Source organism: Pseudophryne corroboree, chromosome 6, assembly GCF_028390025.1.
Source record: "Pseudophryne corroboree isolate aPseCor3 chromosome 6, aPseCor3.hap2, whole genome shotgun sequence".
NCBI classification, from domain to species: domain Eukaryota; kingdom Metazoa; phylum Chordata; class Amphibia; order Anura; family Myobatrachidae; genus Pseudophryne; species Pseudophryne corroboree.
In genome coordinates, this window is record NC_086449.1 from 320294169 (window position 1) to 320319635 (window position 25467).

Genomic DNA, 25467 nt, shown 5'->3' on the forward strand with positions numbered 1-25467 from the left:
TAGTGTTATTACTGAGTCGTGCAAACTGTCTGTGTGTAGTTTGTATTGTCTGTCTTCATAATGAGTAAGACACCAGCAAAATCTAAGAAACAATTTTCCTGTCATGTCTGTAAAAGTGTGTTGCCTGATGGATCCACCACATGTACAGTATGTGTTATTAATACAGCTACAAATACGATTTCCACTCCAGAATTAAAGCCAGGTTCGTCTCCGGACCCTCCATGGGCTATGCTTGCAAATGTATTAGTTGGTTTGCAATCAGAGTTGGCCGCCTCTCGTGAAGAGAGGGAGGCGGCAAGATCTGAGTTTAAAATGAGACCGTTTGAGTTACCAGAGGAGTCTCAATCTGGTCAAAGGTCCACCTTTGGTGGAAAGGATAAGGTTCCTTTTCCTAATAATTTGCCAGTTTCTGCGATGCTAGACCTCACTGAACATGAGTATGAGGAGGGCGAAATAGACCAACAGTCAGATAGTGACGATTTTGACAGCCCAGGCATTGATAATCTCATCAGAGCAGTGCGTCAGTCGCTGGAGTTTACGGAAACTGAGGAGCCCCTGACGAACGATGAGGTAGTCTTTACTAAACGACAGAGATCTCCGATGTGTTTTCCTGTTTCGGAATCTCTTAATAAAATGTTACTGGAAACACGGAAGAATCCGGATAAACGGTTTTCTATACCTCGTAGATTTAAATCGAGTTACCCGTTTCCAGAGTCCATGACAGCTACATGGGAGAACCCACCATTGGTGGATTCGTCCGTATCTAAACTTACAAGGAAGTTAACCATACCAGTACCAACTGCTACTACGCTTAAAGACCCTGCAGATCGTAAAATAGAATCTATGCTAAAGTCCATGTATACAGCAGCAGGAGTGTTGCTGAGACCTGGGTTGGTTGGCATTTGGGTTACTAAAGCATTAATGGTATGGATAAAAGAGCTCAGGTCGGCTCTACAGGATGACCATCTTATACTTCTCGCGGATCAAATCTGGGAAGCTGCTGAATATCTATGTACAGCTTCTACTGACGTCTGTCAGCTTACTTCTCGCCTTTCTTCATCGCTAGTCACAGCACGACGAGCACTTTGGCTACGTTCTTGGCAAGCGGAGGCGGAGGTTAAAAAAGGTATAGAGGCATTGCCTTACGATGGCGAGAAGCTTTTCGGTCCCGAATTGGACAGATGGATTTCTGAGGCTACAGGAGGAAAGTCTGTGTTTCTTCCATCGCCTACAACTGTACCTAAACGGAAATATTCTGGTCCGGCGTTCAAATCCTTTAGAACTCAGCCCTTTCGTGGGCGGGGCACAGGAGCGGTCACGCTTGGTAGAAGAGGTCGGGGACGTGGTGCCCGACAATCCAATGCACGTCGTCAAGACGCTAAGACCACTAACAAGCCAGTGGCATGACGGGCTCCCAGCCCATCTCGGATCTCCAATTGTGGGAGCACGCCTTCAGAGCTTTCAGGGGGCGTGGCTTCAGACGTCCACAGATGGGTGGATCCGCAATTTAGTGTTAGAGGGTTACAAAATAGAGTTCGATTGTCTTCCGTCAGGGAGATTTTTCACGACAGGACTGCCTGTGTCGGACGACAAGAAAGCAGTTCTGCAGGTGGCCATTCAGTCTCTGCTGAATGCTGCAGTCGTGATTCCGGTCCCTGTGCAGGAACAGGGGCAGGGTTATTATTCCAGTCTGTTTGTGGTACCAAAACCAGATGGCTCAGTCAGGCCAATATTGAACCTAAAGGGTCTCAATCAATACGTCACTTACTACAGATTCAAGATGGAATCTCTCAGGTCAGTAATTGCAGGTTTAGAGCCACAGGAATTCATGATTGCGCTGGATCTCAAAGATGCGTACTTACACATTCTGATTTGGCCACCTCATCAGAGTTTCTTAAGGTTTGCAATAAGGCGAGACCACTACCAGTTTCAGGCTCTGCCGTTTGGCCTCTCATCAGCGCCTCGGGTATTCACCAAGGTGATGTCCGTGATGATAGCTCATCTCAGGTCCCTAGGAGTAATAATTGTTCCGTATTTGGACGATCTACTCATCAAGGCTCCGTCTCAACAGATGCTTCTCCAGCATGCGTTGCTAACGTACAATGTACTAGTTCAGCACGGTTGGATAGTCAGTTTCAAGAAATCACAGCTAATTCCGTCTCAACGACTTCAATTCCTAGGGATGATTTTCGATACAGTAAATCAAAAAATTTACCTACCACAACAAAAAGTACAGGTCATTCGTCATCTGGTACAATTAGTGCTCAAGCCACGCACAGTCTCAGTACATTTGTGCATTCGCCTTTTAGGCACAATGGTGGCGGCTTTCGAAGCACTTCAGTTCGGAAGATTTCACTCACGTTAGTTTCAACTGGAGGTGCTAGCACAGTGGTCGGGCTCACATCTGCAGATTCACCACAGGGTGAGATTGTCGCCACAGGTCAGGGTGTCTCTTCTCTGGTGGCTAAAGATACACAATCTATCTGCAGGGAGACGGTTCGGCGTCGGGAATTGGATAATTCTTTCAACAGACGCGAGTCTCAGAGGTTGGGGAGCTGTAGTTCAGAGTTATCGGCTCCAGGGCCTCTGGGCAGATCACGAGAGATTGCTATCTATAAATGTCCTGGAACTCCGGGCGATTTACAATGCGCTAAGACAAGCAGTGCACATGTTTCGTTTTCAGACTGTTCAGGTGCAGTCAGACAATGCGACGGCGGTCGCATACATAAACAAACAGGGAGGAACGAGAAGCCGCATGGCAATGCGGGAAGTAGCTCGGATCCTCAGATGGGCCGAATATCACCAGGTGATATTGTCGGCAGTGTTCATTCCGGGAGTGGACAACTGGGAGGCAGATTTTCTCAGTCGTCGGGATTTTCATCCAGGAGAGTGGGCATTAAATCCAGAAGTGTTTCAGATGTTGATCCAGAGGTGGGGTTACCCTCAGGTGGATCTGATGGCATCCCGCCACAATCATCAGGTGTCACGATATGTGTCCAGAACGAGAGATCCAAAGGCAGTGGCGGTGGATGCTCTCACAGCCGCGTGGCCGTACAGCCTCGTGTATCTGTTTCCACCGTTTCCGCTGCTCCCGCTGTTGCTAAAACGGATCAAGAGAGGGTCCGTCACAGTCATACTAATAGCGCCTCATTGGCCTCGGAGAACTTGGTTCTCGGATCTCCTCGGACTACTCGCAGACGATCCTTGGCCACTCCCACTACGTCCGGACCTGTTACAACAGGGTCCGTTCCTTTACCCCGATTTAGCGCGGCTGCGTTTGACGGGATGGCTGTTGAAAAAGCCATCTTGAGAAGAGAGGGCATTCCTGAGTCTGTTATTCCAACCATGATACGAGCTAGGAAGCCGGTTACGGCAGCTCATTATTACAGAATCTGGCGTACTTATATAGGTTGGTGTGAAGCTCGGAGGTTTCCGACATCATCTTTTAAATTATCCCGTTTTTTGTTATTTTTACAGATGGGGTTAGATGGAGGACTACGTCTATCCACACTAAAGGTGCAGGTATCGGCATTGTCAATTTACTTTCAAAGGAAATTGGCTTTGTTGCCGTCGGTACATACGTTTCTGCAGGGTGTACTGAGGGTACAGCCTCCATTCATTCCACCTACAGCGCCATGGGACTTGAATCTGGTTTTAGATTTCTTACAGTCCTTTTACTTTGAACCCTTACAACAAGTGGATATTAAATTTCTCACTTGGAAAACGATTTTTCTTTTAGCCTTAGCTTCGGCAAGGCGTGTTTCAGATTTGGGTGCCTTGTCGTGCAAGTCACCGTATTTAGTTTTTCATGATGACAGAGCGGAACTTCGGACGAATCCCGCTTTCCTACCAAAGGTAGTGTCGTCTTTTCACATCAATCAACCAATAGTAGTTCCGGTATTAACAGAAAATTCCGGAACGTTGGATGTGGTTCGCGCATTACGCGTTTATGTATCCCGAACGTCTACAGTTCGTAAGACGGATACGTTGTTTGTTCTCTATGATGCGGCCAAGAGGGGTTGGCCAGCCTCTAAGCAGACCTTATCCAGATGGATTAGACTGACCATACGTCAGGCTTACCTTCATGCTAGGTTACAGCCACCTACATCAGTAACAGCTCATTCCACACGTTCTGTGGGAACGTCATGGGCAGCGAGTCGTGGGGCTTCTACGACACAGCTTTGCCGTGCGGCTACTTGGTCTTCAGTGCACACGTTTGTGCGCTTTTACAAGTTTGATACGTTTGCGGCACCAGCATCTAGCTTTGGCCGCCTGGTGTTACAGGTGCCAAACAGCTCTCCCGCCCACGGGGAAAACTTTGGTACATCCCAAGAGTACTCCTGTGACCCCTAGTGGATGAAAAAGAAAATAGGATTTTGGTACTTACCAGGTAAATCCTTTTCTTTGAATCCATAGGGGGCACTGGACGCCCACCCAGAGCAGTTTACCTGTTTTAGAGTAAGTTCAGTGGTTCTTATGGTAACACACTTTCACGACTGGTTTAAATTTAATAAATATTAATCAGTTATGGTGTCAACTGTTTTAGTTGTCAGTTACGTTTTGTGTCAACTTTATTGTTGTCCGTGAGGTTATATGTAATTCTCCTTTTGTCAATCTCTCTATCGATCCTGTTCGGCTCAGTAAAAAACACTGAGGTGCTCGAGGATATGGAGGGGAGGAGTAGTCTCAAAATTAATTTATTCAGTGCCTTCTTCCGGTGGAAGCCGTCCATATCCCAAGAGTACTCCAGTGCCCCCTATGGATTCAAAGAAAAGGATTTACCTGGTAAGTACCAAAATCCTATTTTCCGTGTTGGTGCCTTTCACACTGAACCCGGGTCACCCATGTCAAATACTGTGATCTGATTAAAAATTGACTTTCTGGCTCACATTGATGAGGCTCCAAAGGAAATAAAAGGAGGGGCTGGGGACTTCTCTGAGCAGACACATAAACAGCTAATCAGCACCTTTTTCTGAGACCTGGGTTCAATATCCCAGGTCAGAGGCTTTCACACTGCACAGCGACCGTGGTCTGACCCGTGTTAAACCCTTCTTTTAACCCATGTTGAAATGCAGGGTTACTCCACCTTAGTTATACCCCTTTCACAGCGCACAAATAACCCGGTATCGACCCGGCATATTGCCAGGTCGACACGGGTCAGCGTGCGGTGTGCAAGCACCATAGCTGAAAACCCGGGTCACATGACCCGGCAATTCATCCCGGGAATAAAGCAGTGTTATTCCCGGGTTGAATACCGAGTCAATGGCAGCATAAACGGGCTCCTGGGTCGATGTGACCCGGGACCTGTTCACTACAACTGGGAGTGGTGGCGGGGAGATGATCTCATCTCCCAGCGCCACCCCCACTGCTGTCTCCACCCCCCCCCCCCCCGCCACCATGGCAACCCACTCTGCATATTGCCGGGTCAGGGTAGCGTCCAATGTCAGATCCCACCCAGGAAGGATCCGTTTCCTATTCCCGGGTGGGATCCGGCATTGGCAGTGTGAAAGGGGTATTATTCACTTTGGCGCTTTGACACTGCCCCTTGACCCAGTAACAACCAGGCATTAACCCGGGTTATTTTGGGGCTGAGAGTACCAACAGAAGCATCCAAGTGCTGCCCATAGGCACGTGCCTAATGGGAAATTCACTACTGAATCTTATCGGAGCCCATCTCTTGGCAAGAGCTTCATCATAAATTTGCAAGTCCGTTTTTAATTTTAATGTTGTGAATTTACACAACAATTATTTATCACATCTGCATTAATGCGGATTGTTATAAATATGCTCCAATATACGGTGATGGGTGCAGCCAAATATTGTGGCACCACATCACAGAGAAATCCACAGGATAACAATGGGATGTGATGGAGCGACAGCGGATTTGCACAAATTGGTCAAAGCTTCCCGGCCTCCCAGTATGCAATGGGCCCGTCCATATATCCCTACCCCCTGGCTCAGGCAAATCAGTTTTTTGTTTGGTGCGGCAGGAGCCGGACCATGGTCAGAGGGCTGCTGCTTTTTAGCAGCCCTAAGCTTTCTTATTTTATTATTATAGTCTTACTAATTTTTGAGTGATCTTTCTAAACAGCGTCTTATACGCTACCTTAGAAAGAGTCGCTCCAACAACTCTCTGCCGGGTCACGACAACGCTTATTTACGAGTACTGTGCTGTTTCGGTGGGCGTCTGTGTCGGATATACTAGCAGGTCCAGCAGACGTTACCAGGCTGTGGCCGGAGCATGGGGAGAAGGTATGGCATCGATTCCGCTTAGTAGATAGAATACAGACACAGCTGCACTGTTTTGGGAGGAGACTACCAAACAGTAGCTGATGTGGCTGCCACCCCAGGTGCACCAGCGCTAGGCCTTAGGGATGTGAGGCTCCAGGAATAGTATGAGGCCACGATCCCTAAGGTTGATGTCAGCAGCGGGGAGTCAGATGCTCTCCTGGTCGCCCCTCCCCCCGGTTCATGACCAGTTTCCACCGAGTCTCCCGCCATGAACTGTTTCCTCGCTTCTGTCCCAGACGCTACCACAAGGGGACCCGGTCACAGCATAGGCAGCTGTGTGGCTGGTGAATCTGTGTTCACTAGGTCATGGAGCGGCAGTGTACACTAGTAGCGTCTGGATCCACTCAGCATTCACTAACGTATGATCGATCTTGGAAGCGGGGTGAGTCTCCCTGTATCCCACTCTAATGAGTACGGGTAATACAGCACTAAGTCTCTATCTACCCTTTAAGTATGAATAGTTAGATAAGTGCCTATTGCATATGAGTCTGTATACCATTGCTGTTGTTTCTTTCGCATCTGAATACGTTAGATCTGTTTAAAACATGATTCAGTAAATGTGTTCTCCTACATACTTAAAATGTTATTGTAGTTGATGATGTGTCATATTGCTTATTATACTAATGTATAACATGTGACTGACTGCTAGTATGATGCTGACTTTACTATATGTCTCAGTTTGTTTTGCAGATCCTCAATGCTGGTGCATGGGTAGGGTCGGATGGATATAATTTTAAAAAGGTTAAAAGTGATTACAGTCAAAAAATTGTGTAGTATACTGGAAGTGCTGATTATTTATCATGTATAAGAGCGGCAAAGGTGAGGACACTCATACCATGTTTGCAAAGCTGTAATATCCTCTCATGTGCATAATGTTTTAGCTTCAGCAAAAATACAAGGCAGATTCAGGTATAAATGTATCCACCTTGGGCTATCTTTGCACAGACTTTATCCAATAAGCTGAATGGATAATTGCTCCAAAATCCTGTACCAGGGATAGGGTTACATTATTAGCCTTTACATGCAGATCCAATTATGGTGTATCACTCCCATCAGCAGCTTCTCAGCATCGGTGGTAAGTAAAGCTTCACCCTCACAGGCTACACATTGTTCAGATTCATGGGAAGATGAAAGCCCAATTTATTCTACTTCATCATACGAATCTGGAATATAGCTGAGTTAATAAAGTAATGAAGCCATTCTATCCTTAGAGGATTCAGCAGAGCCTGTGTTAAAAACCAAGGCACCTGTGTTTAAACGTCCCAAAACCTGAGTTTCCAGGGTCAGATCAGCTGATGGAAATCATGGAAGAGGCTTGGGTTACAACCAATAAGAAGTTTAGAATTCCTAAGAAATGGAATTCTAATTATCCTCTTCCAGCTGGGGATTGTTTAAAAAGGGAGGTGGCTCCTAAGTAGATACTCAAGTGATTCGAATAGTGCAAAAATATACGTTATCTTTGCTTTCAACATGTCTAGGGCAGTCATAAGGCCAAGCCTTGGCTTCGGCTTGAATGGCAAAGGCAGTGGTTGCCTGGGCTGATGCATTGGAAGGAGATTTTTAAAAAGAGCAAAAATCTCATATAGCTCATATAAAAAAAAACACTGCAATGTTCCTGGAGAAGCAGCATTGGGTATGGGCATTTTTTCCTCCAGGGCATCAGCCCCAACTATACCTGCTCACAGAGCAGTTTAGCTGGGTATGTGGAAGCTGATTCAGAATCTAGGAAGGTTTTGGAATCGTTGTCCTTTCTGGAAATATTCTTTTTGGTAAAGAATTGACAGATATTTTGGAGTCAGAAGCAGACTCCAAGAAGGTCAAGTTCCTTCCACATACAGTTTCAAACCTAAAGTTCCGCATTTCGGCCCCTTTTGGTCTCTAGGAAGAGCGAAAGGAAAAAGCCAATACCTGTACAACAAGTCTGGGAAGAATAGGAAAGCATTGGGCTACCAGAAGTCCGGTTGGGATCTACAGCTACACCACACTGGATAGACCCAATCTCATCTGAGTTTGGAAGCTAAGCAGTGTTGGGTCTGGTTAGTACTCGGATGGGAGACCATCTGGGAATACCAGGTGCTGTAGAAAAATCAACCATTAGTCTGATGGTGTGGGCCTCTGCCTGGGGGACCCCAGGCTGGGGGAGACGACTTCTTCAGGTCGCAGATCTGGCACGGTATCTATAGGTTATGCGTTTACCTTCAAGACAGCCCATCTCGGGTAGAGACGAAGGACAAGGCTTTGCAAGAAGCAGTTCAGAAATTGCTTCAGTCAGGAATAGTCATTCCAGTTCCTCCTGCAAACGAGTACAAGGTTTTACTCCAACCCGGTTTAATTTGTAAGCCAAATGCGTCCTTTCGGCCCATGCTCAATCTTAAAATTCTGAAACAAATACATTTGGAACCTCGGTTGCACTTGGAATCGTTACGTAGTGTTCACTCTAGGTGTCTTTCACAGGGCGCTGCGCCCTGCCCCTTTTTTAGAAACCTGAATGCCACCCTGCCCATTTGTGTGCGCCCTCCCACCCCGCACTTTGCTGCCCGCCGGACCCCGCCACGCCGCCGGACACATTACTGCAGTGTGATTACTGCAGTGTGCTTAATCACAGTCACACTGTCTCCCTGCATGAGAGACAGAGACCTCCGCGGCCCGCCCCGTCCCGCCTCGTCTGTCCCGCCCGCCTCGTCCCATCCGTCCTTAGTTGTCAGCCGCCGCATCTTCCCTCCTCTGCGAGAGACAGGAGGGCTGGGTTTGCCTCTCCCGCCGTGGCAAACCCAGCCCTCCCTCCTCTGTGTGCATGGCCAGACACCCGCGGGCAGCCCCCATCTCCCACCAGCCAGTGCCACTGGCCAGCGTACCCACCTACCGGAGTGTGACCCTCAGCTGCCAGAGTGTGAGTAGATATACACAAAGTAATGTACATGTATTTTAATGCATTGCCATATCCTGCCCCCCCCCCCCCACACCCTGCATGTGGCCCCATTTACCCCCAGCCTTTGTGTGTGGCACACTTTACCCCCCTCACCCTGGTTTGTGCACCCCCCCCGTGTGTGTGATACCTTGTGCCCTCCTGCCCCCCCCCCCCCAACCCCCTGTGTGTGGCCCCACTACCCCTTGTCTTATGTATGTGCGGAACCATCTACCCCCCCCCCCTCCTCCTCCCATGTTGTGTGGCCCCCTGTGCCTGCTGCACTTTGAAAATATCTGAGTGCCTCTGCCTGGTTCCAGTATCCTGCATTCACAGGGTGTATATATTATTTTATATATTATTTTATATAGCGATATAGAGATATAGAGATATAGAGATAGATATGTATGTATATATATAAATAAACACGGTGACGCTGTCCGTCTGATTACTCTTGTCTCAAGTCTCGTGAGTGCCGCCTTACAGTGCTTGTGTGTGTGTGTGTGTGTGTGTATATATATATATATATAATGTGTGTGTATATATATTTCTCTGACGTCCTAGTGGATGCTGGGGACTCCGTAAGGACCATGGGGAATAGCGGCTCCGCAGGAGTCTGGGCACAAAAGTAAAGCTTTAGGACTACCTGGTGTGCACTGGCTCCTCCCCCTATGACCCTCCTCCAGTTAGATTTTTGTGCCCGAACGAGAAGGGTGCACACTAGGTGGCTCTCCTGAGCTGCTTAGTGAAAAGTTTTAGTTTTAGGTTTTTTATGTTCAGTGAGACCTGCTGGCAACAGGCTCACTGCATCGAGGGACTAAGGGGAGAAGAAGCGAACTCACCTGCGTGCAGAGTGGATTGGGCTTCTTAGGCTACTGGACATTAGCTCCAGAGGGACCGATCACAGACCCAGCCATGGATAGGTCCCAGAGCCGCGCCGCCGGCCCCCTTACAGAGCCAGAAGACAGAAGAGGTCCGGAAAATCGGCGGCAGAAGACGTCCTGTCTTCAACAAGGTAGCGCACAGCACTGCAGCTGTGCGCCATTGCTCTCAGCACACTTCACACTCCGGTCACTGAGGGTGCAGGGCGCTGGGGGGGGGCGCCCTGAGACGCAATAAAAACACCTTGGATGGCAAAAAATGCATCACATATAGCTCCTGGGCTATATGGATGCATTTAACCCCTGCCAGAATACACAGAAAAACGGGAGATAAGGCCGCCGAAAAGGGGGCGGAGCCTATCTCCTCAGCACACTGGCGCCATTTTCCCTCACAGCTCCGTTGGAGGGAAGCTCCCTGGCTCTCCCCTGCAGTCACTACACTACAGAAAATTCCACACTGTTGTGGTACCGAAGCCGGACGGCTCGGTGAGACCGATTCTAAATCTAAAATCTTGAACACTTACATACGGAGGTTCAAATTCAAGATTGAGTCACTCAGAGCAGTGATTGCGAACCTGGAAGAAGGGGACTACATGATGTCTCGGGACATCAAGGATGCTTACCTTCATGTCCCAATTAACCCTTCTCACCAAGGGTACCTCAGGTTTGTGGTACAGAACTGTCACTATCAGTTTCAGACGCTGCCGTATGGATGGTCCACGGCACCCCGGGTCTTTACCAAGGTAATGGCCGAAATGATGATACTCTTTCGAAGGAAGGGAATTTTAGTTATCCCTTACTTGGACGATTCCCTGATAAGGGTAAGATCCAGGGAACAGTTGGAGGTCGGTGTAGCACTATCTCAGGTAGTGTTGCGGCAGCACGATTGGATTCTCAATATTCCAAAATCGCAGCTGATTCCGACGACTCGTCTTCTGTTCCTAGGGATGATCCTGGACACAGTCCAGAAAAAGATGTTTCTCCCGGAGGAGAAAGTCAGGGAGTTATCCGAGCTAGTCGGGAACCTCCTATAACCGAGCCAAGTCTCAGTACATCAATGAAAGGGTTCTGGGAAAAATGGTGGCTTCCTACGAAGCAATCCCATTCAGCAGATTCCACGCAAGAACTTTCCAGTGGGACCTGCTGGACAAATGGTCCGGGTCGCATCTTCAGATGCATCAGTGGATAACCCTGTCACCAAGCACAAGGGTGTCTCTCCTGTGGTGGTTGCAGAGTGCTCATCTTCTAGAGGGCCGCAGATTCGACATTCAGGACTGGGTCCTGGTGACCACGGATGCCAGCCTGCGAGGCTGGGGAGCAGTCACACAGGGAAGGAATTTCCAGAGCTTATGGTCAAGCCTGGAGACATCACTTCACATAAATATCCTGAAGCTAAGGGCCATTTACAATGCTCTAAGCTCAGCAAGACCTCTGCTTCAAGGTCACCCGGAGTTGATCCATTTGGACAACATCACGGCAGTCACCCATGTAAACAGACAGGGTGACACAAGAAGCAGGAGGGCAAGGCAGAAGCTGCAAGGATTCTTCGCTGGGCGGAAAATCATGGGATAGCACTGTCAGCAGTATTCATTCCGGGAGTGGACAACTGGGAAGCAGACTTCCTCAGCAGACACGACCCCCACCCGGGAGAGTGGGGACTTCACCCAGAAGTCTTCCACATGTTTATAAAACTTGACAAGTATTGCGCCAGGTCAAGGGACCCTCAGGCAATAGCTGTAGATGCTCTGGTAACACAGTGGGTGTACCAGTCAGTGTATGTGTTCCCTCCTCTGCCTCTCATACCCAAGGTACTGAGAATTATAAGATGGAGAGGAGTAAGCACTATATTCGTGGCTCCGGATTGGCCAAGAAGGACTTGGTAACCGGAACTTCAAGAGATGCTCACGGAGGATCCGTGGCCTCTACCTCTAAGAAGGGACCTGCTCCAGCAAGGACCCTGTCTGTTCCAAGACTTACCGCGGCTGCGTTTGACGGCATGGCGGTTGAACGCCGGATCCTGAAGGAGAAAGGCATTCTGGATGAAGTAATTCCTATCCTGATCAAAGCAAGGAAAGATATAACCGCAAAACATTATCACCGCATTTTGCGAAAATATGTTGCGTGGTGCGAGGCCAGTAAGGCCCCGACGGAGGAATTTTCAATTAGGTCGATTCCTACATTTCCTGCAAACAGGAGTGTCTATGGGCCTGAAATGGGGGTCCATTAAGGTTCAAATTTCGGCCCTGTCAATTTTCTTCCAAAAAGAACTAGCTTCAGTCCCTGAAGTTCAGACGTTTGTGAATGGGGTACTGTATATACAGCCTCCTTTGTGCCTCCAGTGGCACCTTGGGATCTAAATGTAGGTTTTGGGTTCCAAAAGTCACATTGGTTTGAACCACTTAAATATGTGGAGTTAAAATATTTCACATGGAAAGTGGTCATGCTGTTGGCCCTGGCCTGGGCCAGGTGCGTGTCAGAATTGGCGGCTTTATCCTGTAAAAGCCCTCATCTGATTTTCCATTCGGACAGGGCGGAATTGAGGACTTGTCCTCAGTTTCTCCCTAAGGTGGTTTTCAGCGTTTCACCTGAATCAACCTATTGTAGTGCCTGCGGCTACTAGGGACTTGGAGGACTCCAAGTTGCTAGACGTTGTCAGGGCCCTGAAAATATGTTTCCAGGACGGCTGGAGTCAGAAAATCTGACTCGCTGTTTATCCTGTATGCACCCAACAAGCTGGGTGCTCCTGCTTCTAAGCAGACTATTGCTCGTTGGATTTGTAGTACAATTCAGCTTGCACATTCTGTGGCAGGCCTGCCACAGCCAAAAATCTGTAAATGCCCACTCCACAAGGGAGGTGGGCTCATCTTGGGCGGCTGCCCGAGGGGTCTCGGCTTTACAACTTTGCCGAGCAGCTACTTGGTCAGGAGCAAATACGTTTGTAAAATTCTACAAATTTGATACCCTGGCTGAGGAGGACCTGGAGTTCTCTCAATTGGTGCTGCAGAGTCATCCGCACTCTCCCGCCCGTTTGGGAGCTTTGGTATAATCCCCATGGTCCTTACGGAGTCCCCAGCATCCACTAGGACGTCAGAGAAAATAAGAATTTACTTACCGATAATTCTATTTCTCATAGTCCATAGTGGATGCTGGGCGCCCATCCCAAGTGCGGATTGTCTGCAATACTGGTACATAGTTATTGTTACCAAAAATCGGGTTATTGCTGTAGTGAGCCATCTTTTCTAGAGGCTCCTCTGTTATCATGCTGTTAACTGGGTTTAGATCACAAGTTATACGGTGTGATTGGTGTGGCTGGTATGAGTCTTACCCGGGATTCAAAATCCTTCCTTATTGTGTACGCTCGTCCGGGCACAGTATCCTAACTGAGGCTTGGAGGAGAGTCATAGGGGGAGGAGCCAGTGCACACCAGGTAGTCCTAAAGCTTTACTTTTGTGCCCAGACTCCTGCGGAGCCGCTATTCCCCATGGTCCTTACGGAGTCCCCAGCATCCACTACGGACTATGAGAAATAGAATTATCGGTAAGTAAATTCTTATTATATATATATATATATATATATATATATTATATACACACACACACGTCACAAGTTTTGTCACACTTTCTCATTGGAGTGAATGAGAAAGTGTGTCCAGACTTTTGCTTTTGACTGGTACTATATATAATATAATATAATATCTATCAGTAACGGCCGGCACTCTGTCCTGGATGTAGTAAGCGCCTTGGTGCCCTCCTTACCACTCGAAGAAGTGGAATATAGAGACGGAAGAGATTAGGTGGCACTCACAGGACTGAATATGAAGAAATTAATATTGAGGCAACTAGTGCCTAGTTATCATCAACGTTTCAGTTTTATTTTTAAAAAAATAGTATCCTGACGAAAGTTTTTTTTTAAATAAAACTGAAAAGTTGATGATAATTAGGCACTAGTTGCCTCGATATTAATTTCTTCATATTCAGTCCTGTGAGTGCCGCCTAATCTCTTCCGTGTCTCTCTCTCTCTCTCTCTCTATATAACAACTTTAAATTTTAGTCCATGGGGGCCCCTGCTCTTTAGTGCCCCTGGCCTCCCAGAGCCTTAATCCAGCTCTGCATGGATCAGTGTGGTGGCCATTTTCAACTAGCTCCGCGGTGTGTGAGGGGGGAACCAACGCGATCAACTCCCGCAGCATCAGCCCCCAGTAAGTAAAATTGGCAGGAAAAAAAAAGCGGAGATCAAAAATGTGCCCTACCTGGTGCAGTGTGTCTCAGTGCTTTCTACCTGGTGCAACGTGTCTCAGTGCTTTCTACCTGGTGCAATGTTTCTCAGTGCTCTCTACCTGGTGCAGTGTTTCTCGGTGCTCTCTACCTGGTGCAATGTTTCTCGGTGCTCTCTACCTGGTGCAATGTTTCTCGGTGCTCTCTACCTGGTGCAATGTTTCTCAGTGCTCTCTACCTGGTGCAATGTGTCTCAGTGCTCTCTACCTGGTGCAGTGTGTATAGAAGGTTCTACCTGGTGCAGTGTGTATTAGCTGCACTACTGTGTGAAAAACAACGCCCCTAAACTTTTCCTAGAGTGAACACTACGTTACGTTCCTTATGTTTGGCATGGAGCCAGAGGATTTTATGGTATCCCTGGATATACAGGATGCTTACCTACATGTTCCTATACCACTGTCCATCAGTGTTATCTAAGGTTTGTTATCCTCCAACAACATTTTCAGTTCTAGGCCTTACTCTATGGGTTAGCCACGGTCTCCAGAGTATTTACCAAAAATATGGGGGTGATAACACCTTATCTCCGCCAGTTTTCCCATACCTAGACGATCTTTTAATCCTGGCACAGTCACAGGGATTGCTCTTACGTCATCTGCAACAGACAATAACGTGTTTGCAGAGGCACGAGTGACTCATTAATTGGGAAAAATCATCTCCAGTTCCGTCACACCGGATGACTCACTTGGGGGCTGTACTGGATCAGGTCTGCAGAGAGTAATTATTACCTCGCAGCAAGATATCCATGGTTCAGTCTAGGATTCAGGACTTGCTACACAGTCAAACGGTATCCATTCACGTAGCAATGCGGGTGATGGGGTTTGATGGTATCTACATTGACAGGGTGGAGTATGCACAAGTCCACTCGAGGTTTCCGCAGAGTCTGATTCTTACCAAATAGGATCTACAGTCACACCACACTGGATATGCCCAAATCTCATTGGATCGTGGAAACTAAGCAGTGTTGGCCTGGTTGGTACTTGGAGGGACCACCTGGGAATACAAGGTGCTGTAGGTATTAATGGATTGCATCAAATAATAAAAATGGACTATGATGCTTACGATAAAAGTAAGAAAGTCATTAGCCAGGTGGCTACAGACATCCTGGCTGGACAAAAGGAAATCCTTTTAATATCAGATTGGGAAAATTCCGACACTGGGGATCAGTGTCAGGAAGGTTGTGTTCCCAAAGAAGAAAGACGTCCGCCAGTAAAGGTTGGAACCTCAGGCCATATAAAGGGCACCGGCATAGGCACGGACAATGCGACGGCAGTAGCGTACCTCAACATCAGGGAGGAACTTGCAGCCGAAAAGTGATGAAGAAGGTGAGTCACATACTAAAGTGGGCAGAACTTCATCATCCACCCTTGTCCGATATTTTAATTTCGAGAATCCTAAACAGGGAAGCGGACTTTCTCAAGTCGACACTCCATTCTGGGAAGCGAATGTGCTCTACACCCAGAGATCTTCTGTACTCTAGTATACAAGAGGTGCTTGCCAGAGATATATCTCATGGCGTTTTGTCTGAACAACAAAATGCTCACATCTTTGTGTATGGGATCAGTACGCAATCCCGCTGGACGGGATCCTGGCAGTCGAAATACCGACGCCGGAATCCCGACCACACAATCCCGACTGGGGTGGCAAGCGGAACGCAGCCCCTTGCGGGCTCGATTCGCTCGCCACGCTGCGGGCACGGTGCCTCGCTACGCTCGGCACACTATTATATTCTCCCTCTGTGGGTGTCGTGGACACCCACGGAGGGAGAATATGTCGGGATTGTGGCGGTCGGGATTGTGGCGGTCGGGATTCCGGCGTCGGTATTTCGACCGCCGGGATCCCGTCCATGTTGACCGCATCCCTTGTGTATGCCTTATCGGTGAGATGGTATTTTCATCTGGCTTAGGTATTCTTCCAATCACCCTATTACCCAGGGTGGTGAGAAAGTTAAAACAAGAAAACCAGCAGAGAATGGCAATGTATGCTCTCCTTCTACTCCCTCAACGTACAGGCCTACTAACGTAGGGTCCTGGTTATCACAGACATCTGGATCGACTGTCTTTAACAGCATGGCCTGTGAAACCTCTATCCTGAAGTCAAGAGGATATTTTCAACAGGTAATTCAGATAGTGTTCAGAACAAGGAAACCTTCCTTAGCTCACATTTATCACCAAATATGGCAAGCCTATATTCATTGGTACAGTGAAAGAAAATTGGACCCTAAATCTTTCAGAATTTCCACGGTCTCAGCATTCCTTCAGGCAGGAATGGATAAAGGTTTGAAGGTGGCTTCCTTGAAAGAGCAAGGGTCGGCATTGACTGTAGGGGTCCAAAAGTAAATGACCAACTTACAGGATGTGCATACTTTTTTCCAGGGTATGCTGCACATTCAACCTTTGGTTGTTCCTCCTACAGTGCCATGGGACTTATGTTAGTCCTCAAAGCCCTTCAAGTTGCCCATTTGAACCACTTATTAAAATGGATCATAAATGGTTGATAAAGTATTTTTCTACTGACTATGGCATCAGCTAGAAGAATATCAGACTTAGGGGCATTGTCATGTCGTTCCCCACTTTCTGTTGTGTTTTTTTTTTTTTTTATCCAGATAAACCAGTTCTCAGAATTAGATCTGGGTATCTTCCCAAGGTGATGACTAAGTTCCACCTTAACGAAGGAATTTTTGACCCGGCTTTTCAGGTTCCGGGCATTTCTGTGGGAGATGCATCGCTGGACGTGATCCGTGCATTAGGGATCTACGTGTATTGTACCAGTGCCATCAGAAAAGCAGATTCTCTCTTTATTCTCTATGGATTTCACAAGAGAGGATGGCCTGCTGGTGAGCAGATGCTGGCAAGATAGCTTCAGATGATGATTTCAGAAGCATATTCTCTAGCTGATCTCCCTATTCCGGCTAATGTCTCTGTTCACTCTACTCGTAAGGTAGGTCCTTTTTGGGCAGCACAATGTGGTGCTTAAGCAGAACAGGTATGTAAGGCAGCCATATGGTCTTCCGTTTACACTTTCAATAGACATTATGCCTTGGATACCTTTGCCTCTCACAATGCTGAATTCGGGTGAAGGATTCTCCTGTGCATCAGGAGCTTCCCCACAACTAAACTGCTTTGGGAAATCCTATTGTTATCCTGTGGATAACCTGTGGACCCTGCTGGAGAAATTTACGTTATGGTAAGAACTTACCGTTGATAACGGTATTTCTCCTAAGTCCACAGGTTCCACAGGAATCCCACCCTGACGCACCTGATTTGAGGATCCTTTTACTCGTTAACCTCTTCCTTCTTGTACGGAAGGGTGTGCATGTGTGTTCTTCTCGCCTGATTAGGGTTCTACATGATGCTCCTGCCTTGAGCTTTGTAATACAACTGATTTGCCTGAGCCAGGGAGCGGGGATATATGGACGGGCCCTTTGCATACTGGGAGGCCGGAAAGCTTTGAATGATTGGTGCAAGTTCGCTGTCGCTCCATCGTATCCCATTGTAATCCTGTGGAACCTGTGGACTTAGGAGAAATACCGTTATCAACGGTAAGTTCTTACCATAACGTATATTTATCACATCTGCGTTAATGTGGATTGTTATAAATATGCTCCAATATACGGTGATGGGTGCAGCCAAATATTGTGGCACCACATCACAGAGAAATGAATTATCCCTGTAGACTTTACTGAGTTTTTTCCCCCTCAAATGTTCAAAAAAAAATTAAAAAAAATAACCCATTCTAGGCAAGTTACCATAGGACTAGTCATTGTACATACTGCAAAAGATTTGAGTTACAGTTTGATACATTTCAATATAGCTATGCATTTACACATAATATCAGTTACACCAGTGCTCAACATGCGCCCCTTCAGCTGTTCTGGAACTACACATCCCAGCATGCCCTTAATAGCAAAACTGTGGCAGGGCATGCTGGAGAGCCGCATGTTGAGCACCCCTGAATTCTACAGACACTGCACTTCCTTTATATCTCTATACTTAGTGATCATATTCATGGTGTGTGAGTATGTTTCATATATTTTACAAATAATAGTGCCCACTTGGATTTAGCTCAATGGAACAACGGATGACTGATGATAACATAATTTTGGTCTTATTATGAAATGATTAATGTATGTTTCATTCTAGATGATGGTAAAATTTGATGATGTGGCAGTCTATTTCTCCAAAGAAGAGTGGAGATATTTAAACAAAGGGCAGAAGAAATTGTACAAATACGTGATGATGGAAAATTATCAGATGCTCTGCTCAGTTGGTGAGTAGTTTAAGCATACTGTCAGGGCCGGATTAAGGTCTGTGAGGTCCCCTGGACAACAAACTTGTGGGGGCCCCCATCAATAAAAGTTATATAATATATCATTTATCAAACCGCATTGTGATTTTGTTCAATCCCTGAGCTTCTGCGTCTGGTCTTCCTCATGGATAGACTTTTTGGATTTAGAATTCAGATGATGTGAGAGTACAGCTAAAATATATAGGGAAATACAATATTTAGCCATTTTTGGGGATAATTTCTCTATTAATCCGTTACTTATGTTATAAGTACGTGTCATCTTGGAATTAATGCACCAATGATTCATTGGTGCATTAATTCCAAGACAATACAAATAACATAAGTAATGGATTAATAGATAAATGGATTTCGAGACTGGCACTAATGAACCCGATTTATCCCCAAAAAATTATTGTAGTTTCCCTATATATTTATATTAACTTTCACCATCTGCAGAACATAACAAATTTTGACTATAGGATGATTTTCCTATAAATGCAAAAAAAATTTACTATACATCTTAATGTGGATTTGATATGTGCACATGCACTAGTTTAAGCTGTAAAATCATATTTATTATTAAATCAGACATTCTTTCGAAGGGGATATTAGTTAACTAATAACCAATATAACCTCTTAAGAAGAATGACTGGTTCAATATTAATTATGATTTTACATCTTATCAAGAATTAGTGTATGTGCACATATCATAACCACAATAAGATGTATATTAAACATGTTTGCATTAATAGGAAAGTTATTGCTATTTTTTTTTTTTTTTTTTATTATTTTTATTGAGGCAACAAGGAAACGACAATAGTAAATTGCAGTAATTACAATGTCACTGATAAATTTAAACGTTGAACATAAGCGAGGCGAATATCAAATGATGGTACAAACTCTGGTACATGAAACAATGCATAATTCTATTCCACCATTTAGTGCTTATAGTATAAAATTCTCAGTTTTGAGTAAAACTTGTTGTATTCCATTAACATCAATTGCCGTCAATAGTAAAGTTCCAGACATTGCATTTAGATATACTAAGATTGGCATTCAACTGAATGGTTAATTAAGACTGCGGGTCCCGAAACACTACCCGGGCCTGATGGTAAAACGCGGAGGGGTCCCCCTCCCCTCCCCTCCTATGTTAAGGCAATCGGAGGATCTTGTGTTACTAGCCTGGTAAGATACCAGGTGGTATCTTTAAGACTGTAATGAATCTGATTTCTAATTATGAGTGGGAGAGTATCTATATATGATTCCCAGAGTGAGAAAAAGCGTTCCACTTCTTTTTCTTTATGCAGGATTGTCTCCCTCCAATCCATTCGAAAGAGAAAATATAATTTATTAAAAAATAAGGGTAATTGAGGGGGCGAATTATCAAGCCAGCTTTGTAATATAGTTTTTTTACCTGCTGCGCTAATAGCCAGTAGTAATTTCTTACTACCTGGAGTGATTCGTAGCGTCGGATTGACCATTCCAAAAATTGCCCACTCCGGGGTAAATGGGACAAAATTTGTTAATTTCAATTCTGTATACCGACGTACCAGGTGCCAAAAGTACTTTACTATAGGACAAGCCCATAGGCAATGGTAGTTGTCTGCCTCCCCCTGGTGACACCTGGGGCAGTTATGAGTTGAGGAGGTTCCCATGTGGAATCTATGTAGTGGAGAAAGGTATGCATTATGAAATATGTTCAGGAACAGTTCGGTATACATGCTAGAAGGAAGTATTTTACGAGAATATAGAAGTGCCTTTTCCAAGTCTGGAATTGTTAGTTCGGGAAAGTGAACCAACCACCCCGCCACTCCTCCCGATACTTTAGTATGATCCATAACATCTCTGAGGAATGTATAGTGGATCGAGATAGCTCTACGTTGAGGGACTACATTCTTCAAGAAGGTGTCTAGGGGGTTGTCCCAGTCTTTTTCAGAAAAGTGTTGTATGACGTGGTTTATATAAAAGCGCGCCTGTAAGAAGGCCAAAGGATAAGGTCTAACCATAGCGTAGTTAGTGGATAGTTCTGTGAAAGTGAGAGAGCGTTTCTCCTTTGATACCAGAGTCCCAATGTTCTCCACTCCCGCGAGTCTCCACAGAGTGAAGGGATGGGCAGCCATGCCGTCTAGGAACTGGGGATTTTTGACCAGGGGTAGGTGTAGGGAATAGAAACCATTAAGTCCAGCTTTGTGACGTAAGATATGCCAAAGCCTCCGTGTTGACCAAAGTAAAGGATTCAATTTGATATGTTCCTCCACTTCTCGATCGTGTTGGTGTAATAAGCCTATTAATGCTGTGTCCCTCAGAAACTCTTGTTCCAAAGAGACATCGGTATAAATCGATGTCCTTTGTAACCAATCTCTTAAATGTCGCAGGAGAGCTGATTGATTATACCCTGTGATGTCAGGGAAATTTATCCCACCATTTGATTTTGGTTGGTGTAATTTCCGCAAAGCTATGCGTGCGCGTCCTCCTTTCCATATGAATTTTCTAATGGAAGCGTTTATTTGAGCAGTGTCCGTTTTAGTCAAAATTATTGGAAGGTTTTGTATTGGGTATAGTATTCTAGGCATTGCTACCATTTTTAAGAGATCTGCCCTTCCCAAAAAGGAGAGCGGCAGGCGCTCCCAACGCCTTACATCGTCCATAAGGGTATGTATTATCTTTTTAATATTGAACTGGTATAAGTTGGCCGGATTTCGGGGCAGAATTATTCCTAAGTAAGGGATAGATGTTCTGGCCCATTGTATAGACAGATGGGACGCCCATCTGGGTTGGGTTGCTGTGCCCTTAAGGAGCATTGCCACTGACTTGTCCATATTAAGTTGTAGGCCCGATATGGAACCATATAAGTGGATCGTATGTAGAATTTGATCTAAGGAGTGTTCCGGGTTAGATATGTACAACAATATGTCATCTGCGAATGCAGAGATCTTTATTTCCCTGCATCCAATCCTGACACCCTGGAAGACATGCCATTGTTGAAGAGTGCGCAATAAGGGATCTAGTGCTATGTTAAAGAGGAGGGGTGATAAGGGGCAACCTTGGCAGGTGCCTCTTTCTATTGTAATTCTTGGGCTTATGAGGCCATTTACCAGTAGGGAGGTTTTGGGATCATGATATATGCACTTTATTAGATTTATAAATGTATCATCAAAGTCCCTTTTTTCTAATACAGTATATAGGTGTGACCATAGTATTGAGTCGAAGGCCCTATGAATGTCAAGGCTGACTAGTATATTTTGAGTGGGTGTTCTGTTTTGGGCCGCTACAACCGCCGCTATGGCCGTTCTGATTGCCTTAACTGCATGACGCCCCTGTACGAATCCCATTTGATGGTCCGAGAGGATGGATGGCAATATAGTCTGTAGACGTGATGCCATAATTTTGGCCAATATTTTGTAATCTACATTTAACAGGCTTATAGGTCTGTAAGAAGTCAACAAGCTCGGGTCTTTATTAGGCTTGGGAAGTAAAGTCATGAAAGCCTCATTTAAGGACGGACAGGGAGTTTTCTTTTCATGTATGGACCTAAATAATTCTAGCAAGGTCGGTGTGAGGTGAACTTGCAGAATTCGGTAGTAGTCGCTTGAAAGACCATCAGGTCCTGGAGTTTTTCCATTAGGAAGGTTAGATATAGTCTTATTGATTTCTTCCATGCTTATCGGGCCTGCAAGCGCTTCTCTCTGATCAGACGTCCGTTTAGGGAGCACTGAGTCTGAGAGAATAGTTATCTGGTCAGATAGGTTTATAGGGGTTGAGCGAAACGCATTTTCAAAGTAGTGACGGAATTGTGCGTTTATATCTGAAGACTTGGTCAATAGGGCTCCCGTTTCAGGATGTTTTAATGTGGTGATAATGTGACGTTTTCTGAATAGCCTAGACATTGTTGCTAATAGTTTCCCTGCTTTATTACCCCAGCGGTAGTATTTGTTCCGTGTAAAGTCTATTGGCTGTTTTGCCTTAGTGATAAGATATGTCTCCAGTAGTTGGCGCGCCTGTTTATACAAAGTTTTAGCCTCATCCGAAGGTGCATTAGTGTATTGAGCAAAGGAGGTTTGCATCTCAGCACGGAGTGCTTCGTATTCCTTCCTAGCGTTTTTGTTTTTCTGTGAGACGTAGTTAATTATGTGTCCCCTCATAACCGCCTTAGAGGCACTCCAGAAGAGGACAGGATTCTCCCAGTGTTCAAGGTTATCATCGACATAGTTAGTCCAATGACTAATCAGGTAAGTCTTGAACTCGTCAGATTGTGCTAGATAGTGCGGAAACCTCCATATTCGATTACGGGGGTGCATGTGTGAATGAGTCAGAGATATGGAAACTGGAGCATGATCTGACACCATTATATCATGAATATCTGTGTGTCACGATCCGGGTATCTGGACGCCATTACTTACCCTTCAGATGCCTCCTAAGGCGGGCTCAGCGTTCCAGGACCGGATTCCGTTGTTCCTGAGTTTCCACATACAGAGTGGTCTTTTCATCAGCCGCGGCCTCCGCTGTGCCCGCGTGGTTAAATGTGCATCTATCAGCCTGGCGTCTCCTGTCTCCGGTGGCCGGCGCCGCCATTACTGTTTCCCAGACCACATGGATTACAAACCAAACTTCCCTCCAAGTGTCTGCATGGGCGCAGCCATCTTGGATTCTGTCATCTGATCATTTCCACCAATCTGCTGTCTGTGTTGTTGATTTGCATAATTGCCTAGCCAACCCCTTCCTTGCTGCAGGTATAAGTAAGCTGTACCTGAGCAAGGAAGACGTCAGTGCTTTGGTTGTCAAACCTAGTTCCTGTTTGTCTCTCTTCTATGATTGTCTTCCAGGTTCCAGCTCCTGTCTCAAGACTTCCACCATAGAGACCCGCACCAGCATTCCACCTGCGGTGTAGCCTGACTCTCCAATCCATTGTGGATTCATCTGTTTCCAGCTACAACACTACCTGCTTCCAGCCTCAGCTTCCAGCAGAGTACAGCTTCCCTTAAAGGGCCGGTGTCCTTTCTACACTTTACCACTCTCCACCGGAATTATTATTTCTCCGCTCTCAAGTTCTACATTTCAGTTCACATTTCATCGCTCCCAAAGTTCATTTATTATTTAACTGGTTCCAGCCAGTATCCACTCCGTGCTAACAACAGTCTGGTTCCAGCCAGTATCCACAGCAGCTGTTTTACCTTCAGCAACCCAGCTCTTCCTGGAACACCAGCTGGTATAATCCTGGGTTATCTCCATTGCTACAGCCGGGCCTGGTAAGGACTTTCCATCTAGAAGATCATAAGAACTATCTCACACTACCAGTGCCCTGTGGCTCCTGCCATGCTGTAGTACTCAGGAACTGTATTTATTCTTTGCTGACTTTTACGTTTTCTTTTATTGCTGCTGTGATGCGGAGTTGTCATAATAAACATCATTGACTTTTATCTAAGTTGTCGTGGTCACGCCTTCGGGCAGTTATTATTCATGTTACTTACATGTCCAGGGGTCTGATACAACCTCCCAGGTTCCGGTACATCTCAGCCCCTACAACTGAGGCTGCCTCCCGTCAGCTCAGGCCCTCAGTTGTGACAGTAAGCACTGACCTAATGAATCCAGCCGGAGACCAGGATCAAGCGGCCAGGCCGATGCAAGAACTGGCAGCCCGACTAGAACATCAGGAGGCTGCACAGGGCCACATCATCCGCTGTCTCCAGGATCTCTCTACTCGGCTGGATGGGATTCAGACAACTCTCCGTGGATCAGGCGCGTCTGGTGCGTCAACCACAGTGACTCCAGCTATAACCCCACCCACCTTACCCATTTCTGCTCCACGTCTTCATCTTCCAACGCCAGCAAAATTTGACGGATCTCCAAGATTCTGCAGGGGATTTCTCAACCAGTGTGAGATTCAGTTTGAGCTACAACCTGGCAATTTTCCCAGTGACCGTACAAAAATTGCCTACATTATTTCTCTTCTCAGTGGCTCAGCCCTTGATTGGGCATCACCGTTATGGGAGAGGTCCGACACCCTGCTATCTTCTTACACTGCATTTGTGTCAACATTCAGGCGCATCTTCGACGAGCCAGGCCGGGTAACTTCAGCTTCGTCTGAGATTCTCCGTTTACGCCAGGAATCACGTACTGTAGGACAATATCTTATACAGTTCCAGATCCTGGCATCCGAACTGGATGGAACGACGAGGCCCTGTATGCTGCATTCTGGCATGGTTTATCCGAGCGTATTAAAGATGAGTTAGCTACCAGAGACTTACCCTCCAAGTTAGATGAGCTAATCTCACTTTGTACGAAAGTTGACTTGCGTTTCAGAGAGAGAGCAACTGAGCGTGGAAGATCATCTGCTCCAAAATCTTCTACTCCTCCTCCTCGCCAACTGTCACCAACTACAGATGAACCCATGCAAATTGGCCGTTCCCGTTTAACTCCTGCTGAGCGCCGAAGACGTCTCTCCGAGTTTCTCTGTCTGTATTGTGCAGCTTCGTCTCACACCATTAATGCCTGTCCCAAACGTCCGGGAAACTCCAAATCCTAGCTCGCCAAGGAGAGGGCCGGCTAGGAGTAATGATCTCCTCTCCATCTCCTCAAGATTGTAACCTCCCAGTCTCGCTTCAAGTTGCTCAACGTTATCAGAACGTCATTGCCCTCCTGGATTCCGGAGCCGCTGGGAACTTTATTACTGAAGCCTATGTTAATCGGTGGTCCCTACCCACCGAGAGACTTCCTTCGTCCTTTTCCTTAACTGCTGTGGATGGCAGTAAAATTTTTGATACAGTTATTTCTCTAAGGACTCTACCAGTTCGTCTGAGAGTGGGAGTTCTTCATTCCGAACTTATTTCATTTT

The 25467-nt window shown here is 46.2% G+C and overlaps 1 protein-coding gene and 1 pseudogene across 3 annotated transcripts in view; both read left to right on the forward strand.

The window, feature by feature from the left end:
- LOC134932149 (zinc finger protein 324B-like) overlaps positions 1-25467 on the forward strand; it is a 146133-nt gene that overhangs the window by 103949 nt on the left and 16717 nt on the right. For all 3 annotated transcript variants that reach the window (XM_063926284.1, XM_063926285.1, XM_063926286.1), the window contains one exon: positions 18491-18617. In XM_063926284.1, coding sequence (XP_063782354.1) covers positions 18491-18617 — 127 coding nt within the window. The remainder of the gene's footprint in view (positions 1-18490; positions 18618-25467) is intronic.
- On the forward strand, positions 8258-8376 carry LOC134937395 (5S ribosomal RNA; annotated as a pseudogene).